General features: G+C 53.4%; 1 protein-coding gene across 1 annotated transcript; it reads left to right on the top strand.

Moving 5' to 3' along the window:
• The first annotated feature begins 624 nt into the window (after nt 1–624).
• On the top strand, nt 625–6676 carry Tmem200c (transmembrane protein 200C). The gene is made up of 2 exons (XM_021185727.3): nt 625–1095; nt 3877–6676. The coding sequence occupies exon 2, from the start codon at nt 3974–3976 to the stop codon at nt 5876–5878; it is 1905 nt and encodes a 634-aa protein (XP_021041386.1). The 5' UTR covers nt 625–1095; nt 3877–3973; the 3' UTR covers nt 5879–6676.
• Nucleotides 6677–6906: the final 230 nt, after the last annotated feature.

The following is a 6906-nucleotide window of genomic DNA, read 5'->3' as shown; positions in this document are numbered from 1 at the left end:
TCTGCTCAAGTGTGATAGCATTTGACAGAGGTTTATGTGAGTTCGGTGGTGAGAGCGCCTAGCTTTGTGAGCCCGCTCCGCCCTGCCCTGGTTAGGTTCGCTGTTGGGGGGGGGGGACAACTTACTGTGTTCTTGGGGCATCCAAGCTGCAAACTCTCAAGTGTAGGTGGGGTAGGGGGCGAGGCTATGTGCACGGTAAAAAGAAAAAGGAAGAGCAGAGAGGATGGAAGCTGGAGGGAACAGAGACCTGAAGAATAATCCCTGTCTTCAGGGACAGCATCACTCAGATCCTGATGGGGGACTCCCTGGGAGGGGCTGACGTTTCTCTGGATCCTCTTGGGTTCGGTGCTCAGACAGGTAGTTGGGGAAAAAGAACCAAGCTGTCAGCTGAGGCTGAAGGCGTTTCAGCCGCGTTCAGCACCTTGCCTTACGCGATCGCGCCCCGACCTGGTTCAAGCACGCGGTGCAGGTGTTGCCTCCCCTGGTGCCCCTCCTGGGAAGGGGGACAAGACGCTGTCGAAGGGACTGACGGCAGGCTAGAGAGGAGGCGGGGGAGGGGCTGGGGGTAGAGGGGGCGGGGCGGGGGGCGGGTGCCCCCCTGAGAGCCAAGCCGGGCCGGGTACCTACTGCCATCCTGCCGCAATTTCCCTGTGTCATGGCTCTGGTCTCTTAGCAACAGCCGCCAGTCCGGCCGCCCGGAGCAGCCGCCGCGGGCTCAACTCCACCCGGCGGAGCCCGGCGCGCCGCAGCCACACAAAAGAGGTGCAGGGCTGGAGAGCGCGCGGCCGCAGGGTCGGCAGTGTGCGCAGCGGGAGGGGACCGTGGCAACGGAGAAGGCGCGCCCGAGGGAAGAAGGGCTCCAGGCGGCGCGCGGGATGCGGAGGACCTGACACTTCTTGGAAACTCTTGGAAATGGCTTCCGCCACCGCGCCTGAGGGGACTGTAAGCCCCTGGCGCAGGTTCGTCCCCACCGGGCTGTCCAGCCGCTTTCGCTCCCGGGGCTCCGGGGCGCTGTCCCTGCGCTCCGCCGTCGGCTCGGGCTGAAAAGTTTCTCCATGGTTCTTTGTGTCTCCCGAGCTGCCCCGGTCTCCCTGGGTAAGTGAGCGATTATTGTTTGCTTAGAGTGCCTCCATTTTGAGCATTTCTGTCAATCCCCGGCCTCCGAGCGCCCTTCACTAGCCCTCCTGTCCCCGAGCCCAGGCCCCTTGGCCCGTGTTCTGAGTCAGGTGTTCTCCTGGGCGTCCTACCAGGACTGCGCTGCCCAGAAAAGGCGAGTTGGGGATTGCCTTCACTTCACTTGAGGCGGACTCATAGCTGCTGCACTCATGTGACTAGACCAAAGCAAGGGCAAGAGACTCGCGGCCCTGAGGGCCAGGGGCCGGGGGTCGAGGACCTGGGTTGGGTGCAGGGCACAGCATCGCTCACAATCTGGGGCCCTAAGTCTTTGATGCTGGGTTCTATCCATCATGAGCGGAGAACTCGAATCTCTCTCTTGGAAGCAGTTGTATTTTTAGACATCCCTCATTTGATTTCCCCATCCTCCATTCCTTAACCAAGGCAGGACTCGCGCCAGGCAGCCAGTTGCAAAGGCAGACAGATCCACTGCTAAGTTTGTTTTCCTTCGTTTTGTCTAAGGAAAGCTTGGGGGGGGGGGGGGCTTTTCTGTGTCACCTGACCTCTGTCAGTATTCTGTGTCAGATCGTGATATGCTGAAAAGGAGTTCGTCTTTCAAGAGAGCTGGAAGAATAATAAACTAGGGAATAATTAGAAGCTATTAAACTAATTTTAAACATCTTCTGTAAACCTTGTTGAAATCTATTCCAACTTTCCTTATATTCTGCTGGATGTAAAGCTGGCTTGCAGAAGAGGAATGCATAAAGGTGCCTCTTTCATGACATCCAGCTCCCGGGGGGCATCTCTCTTCAGAGAGCCACCCTGGCTGCTGAAGCTGGCTTTGTTTCTAAAATGCCTAGACCTTAAAGTCTCTTGAAGCCAATCCAGACTTCAAGACTGTTAAAGATCCTGGAGCCTACAGTTCAACTAAAGCAGCAAATTTTATGTTGCGACATACAATAAGTATAAACATGTGGGATAAGTATATTTGGTGTTTATACTTACTCTCCTGTGCATTTGTACGTACTCTCCTGTATCTCCAAATATACTTCTCCCGTATATTTGGTGTTTATACTTACTGGTAGAGGACCTTTTAAAAACCAGATTTTAAAGGTTTGCAGATGTGGTCTTACCGTTGACGCCTCCCTAAAACATTTAGGATTTCTTTACTGAATTCCAACCAAGTTCCAAAGAGATATATTGTTCTTTGCAAACAATACAAAAATCTGACTGCCATTTGCTTGCCCATGTGGAGAAAAGATCATAACCAGATTGATATACCAGAAGGAATCAAGGGTCATAGCTCCTCACTTAAGTACCAATTAAAAGCGAAATTCTATCCAGATAACTTACATTTTCAAATCTATTCTACTACATGGACTGCCTTGCAAAGTGTGTGTGTGTCCAAAGGCCTGTGATGGTCATCTGTATCTTTAAGAGCAACATAATGCCCTTAATTTTTAGCATCTCTGTTATAGAAGGGAACATAGAGAATGCACTCTGAAGACCCAGCAGGACTGGAATTTTAACTTGATAGATAACCACATATAGGCATCAGTTCTTATTCCTGCTTTAACTGTATAGTCAACAACCCAAAGAGCTCCCCAGAGCTAAGCCATGGTTGCTGCCTCCTCTCTCTCACCCCGCCCCTCACCCCCACCCCTAAAATGACCTCCTGAGAAAGGATGGAGAAAACAGCTTTTATTTGTGGAAATGCCTTCCTATAAATCATCATTATGTAGACTGCTTTACCTAGGTAATTGCCTATTCATTTGAACACTTGGGTTCTGTAGAATACTGTTGGTATATTAATAAAGGGTCAGAAAGCTACTGTGGTAGAATTTTCTAATATTGTCATTTTCCCACACAAGAGAAAGGTATTTCTTGGGGAGAGTCCAGAGGACTTCTCATATCCCCTGATGAAATCTAGCACAAGATACCTTTAAAGGGAGTTCCTCCAGGGGAGGAGAGAAAGCCAGAAGGAAGAGCTGGGTTACATAACAATTACCTAAAAGGAAATATTCCATACCAAGAAGCTGTCCAGATGTTGCAAAGTGGAGATGAGAGGACCGGGAGAAGCCCCTGCGTGCCTAATGGTCCAGGATTTGAGTAGCCAAGAGGCAACTTTGTGGAAAGAACTGTTGTTGGTATTGAAGTAATATCTCTTAGATTTTCTGGGCGATGAACACTGTCAGTCGTCTGAACTCAGCCATCCTGTCTGTGCGTGTGTGGCATTTTGCTCTCATCCTGGGAAATAAATTCCTTTCTTTTTATACAGTAGTAACTTTCAGAAATGTTTGGTGACTTTGGGCCCCCCTTGGGCAAATGTCCTGGCTCAGAGGCCTGGTACACCAGAGGCCCCTGCTTTGGGAAACTTTTCCATTGCAGTGAGAGGCAGGGGTAGGGTATGGGGGTAGGCTCTGACCAAGAAAGTCCTCAAACATTACTTTTGAGTCTCCACATCCACAGGATTTACAAGTATGCCAGGGCTCCCACTGGCTGCCAGCCAGGAAGCTTTCATATAGAGGGTCTTGGAACATGTAGGGGATGGGGTGGGGAGAGGGGAAAGTTTTTTCTCAAACTGGTTCAAACCACAGTTTCGTTCCATAACACAAACCGGTCTTTGGTTTGTGTACACAGCTTTGGGGTGGGGGTGGAGACACACCTGGAGTTCCATCCAGGGGCAGGGGCAATCATGGCACGTGAGCTGTTGCGGCAGCCAAGCACAGCACCCTCTGACTGTGTTCCTCTACTTTGCTGCAGGAGGAGGTGACCAAGCAGCTAGTGGGCAGCTGGCGCTCCCCCCACACAAGCTTCAGCCGCAGCCCTACGGGCTAGCCTTGCATTCCACCAGTTCACCATGATCGCCACCGGTGGCCTACTGAGAATATCCGCGAGAAAGCAGGATCCTCTCCGGCCCCCCAGCCAGGTCCCTAAGCGCAAGAGGAAAGCCAAGAAGAGACGTAAAAACGACGTGGTGGTGGTGAAAGGCAAACTGAAGCTGTGCTCCATCTCGGGGCTCATTGCCCTTTGCGGGATCCTAGTGCTGTTGGTGGGCATAGCCATGGCTGTGGTGGGCTACTGGCCAAAAGCCCACGCCGCCAACAGAGGTGGGAGCAAGCAGTTACTGCCTGTGGGCAGTAGCCATCGAATTGGGGCCATCAGCAACAGCAGCAATGGCAACAAAAACCCAGCCAAGAGCCACTCTGGAACCCCAGGGGGTGCCAACTCCAGTTCTGTGGGCGGGCCCTGGAGTCCGCCTCCTGCAAGATCTGCAGCCACCTCCTCTTCCTCGTCCTCTTCCTCTTCCTCCTCCAAGTCGGTGGGCTTCTTCTTCCGAATCTTCTCAGGCTACTTGCACTCAGACAAGCTAAAGGTCTTCGGGCCCCTCATCATGGGTATAGGCATCTTCCTCTTCATTTGCGCCAACGCGGTGCTCCATGAGAACAGGGACAAGAAAACTAAGATCATCAACCTGCGGGACCTCTATTCCACTGTCATCGACGTGCACAGTCTCCGCGCCAAAGATCTGGCAGCAGCAGCTGCTGCGGCCGCCGCGGCTGCGGCTTCCTCCTCCGCGGCTGCCCCCGGCTCCGCGCCCCACGGGGCAGCGCCGCTCAATGGCTTTCTCAGCTACGTGCAATCTCGAGGCCTGGAGCTGAAACCAGGCAGCTGCGCGGGCTCTGCGGACGCCTTTGGGGCTGCTGCAATGCTGGCCAGGGGCTCATGGCCCCACCCCACTGGGCTGGACAGAGGCAGCGGTGAGACTCAGGAGGCAGGGTCCCCGCCGGACCTGGCTTCATCTCCGCGCTGTCCACGGGAGCCCCCAAGTCTGACAGAGGCCGTGTACAGCATCTACCGCGAGCGCTCCAGTAGGGCTGGCCGTCGCCGGACCACAGTTGCCGCGGTGGCTGCGGCCACTGCCACTGTCACCGCGGCTGCCAGCGGCGGCAGCAGCCCGGCGCCCTGCAGCCCAACCGGGAGTTGGGGGCGCCAGAGCACCACCAGCTCCCTCGTGGGCTCCTCGCTGAGCGCCTTCGCCCTGTTGCCCTTGCAAGGGGATAGGGACAGAGACGGGGACTCGGAGGGCGCAAGCTGCAGCTGGCATAGACCTCCCGGGGAACGCGGCTCCTGGGATCTCCCCAGGGGAGAACTGGACCTGAGCCTGACCGACCTCCGGGGAGCCGAGGGCGGAGCGCACTGGGCTTCTTGCGAGCCCCGGGAGCCCGAGGGCGCGAAGACAGCACGCACCGCCAGGGGGCAGGGCGGCCGCTTGCCCAGGACCCGCAGGTACGCGGCCTGGCGGCGCCGCAGCACCAGTGGGCTCCCGGACTACCGGGCTCCACCGTCGCCCGAGCCCCCACCCTCCTCGAGCGCAGAGAACCTGGACTCAGGCCCCTCTGCTACAGCCGCCACGCCCTCGCTCCCTCTGCGCCCCGAGGACTCGCCCCGCATCCGGCGGGATTCCCACAGTTCTCAGTCGGATGACCAGTCCAGCAGCAATAAGGGCTACACCCCCCTGGGGGAGGCTGACACCTCTGTAGAGTCGGTCGTGGATGTGGTGGCCAGGAAAAGGCTAGACTGTGAGGATGTCACAGATCCCAGTACTGAGCACAGCTCCCCCGAGGGTCCCAGTCCAGGGCCAACTAGGGCGGAGCCTCTGTCTGTGCAGAGGCAGTTTACAAACAAGGAGAAACTCTTCCTCATTTCCAGGTCTCACACCCCAGGAGTAGAAGACCCCGAATTGGAAAAGTCTTCCAACTAGGGAGGGTGGGACAGGGAAAGGAGACACACTGGTAGAGTCCCACTGGACTCTGCATTAAAAGCCCTACCCACCCACCCTACCCCGATTCCCCCTGTGGACAGGTCCGAGGAAACCATTCAAAATCCAAAGAGCTGCAGAATGTTATCCTTGAATTACGTTCACAAGATTCCTGTAGATAACTCAAGCAATTTTTTTTTAAAGAAACAAAGTCGTCTTTTTACGTCCGATGGTGATTGTACGTTCGATGAAAACCAAATGTATTAAAAGATCACAATCTAGTTCATTAGATGAAACTCTCTTAATTTTCTTAGGATCAAAATAATATATTTTTGACAGTAACTCTGTACTTTACTCCGATTTTTCTTTGTCCAGCCCCGCCCAGCTTCCCTCGCTCCTGTACTCTGCTGCTGACTTCATCCATAGCTGCTTGTAAAGGAATAACAAGCTTTTTATTTCTGCCCTCTTGCAGAGTCTAGAAGAGTTTGTGTCAATTCTCTTAGAATTGAACTTTCTAGGTGGAGTCAAAGTCCCAAAGCATGAGTATTCGGGAACGAGGGCTCCCTTGCCTCACCCCACGCTTATCTACAGCTGTCCAAAGGATTCTATTTTTTAAAAGGGATATTTGAATTTTGCTACCAGGGTATGTGAAGACCGGAGGGCGCCAGCAACTACACTGGATTGTGACATTCTTAAACTCACAAGACCAAGTACACCATGCATTACTGAGTATTATCACACTTGTATGGAAAATAATATTAATATTTAAAGTCTTTTTTTTTAATAAAAAGTTCCCAAACAGTTAAACATAATATCGCCTCATTTTGCTTGAGATCTCGTGATTCTAGAGCACAGGAAGCCCCTAACAATTTCTCTCCTAAATCCAAAATATAATATTCGCCTGTTCAGACTGTAGTCACCTTCTCCCAGAGTGACAGAGGGTCATCTGTGAAGGTGTGAGTGAGCCAGCCAACCCATTTCCAGTATGTTTTTAACTTGAAGACAGAGGCAAGCATGTGACCCCTGTGTAT

Source organism: Mus caroli, unplaced genomic scaffold, assembly GCF_978045245.1.
Source record: "Mus caroli unplaced genomic scaffold, Mus_caroli_1 scaffold_18, whole genome shotgun sequence".
NCBI classification, from domain to species: Eukaryota; Metazoa; Chordata; class Mammalia; order Rodentia; family Muridae; genus Mus; species Mus caroli.
This window is presented reverse-complemented; position numbering and strand designations above follow the sequence as displayed.

What these genes read in the sequence shown, in the direction of transcription:
- Tmem200c (XM_021185727.3), top strand. Translation starts at nt 3,974, where the DNA reads ATGATCGCCACCGGTGGCCTACTGAGAATATCCGCGAGAAAGCAGGAT.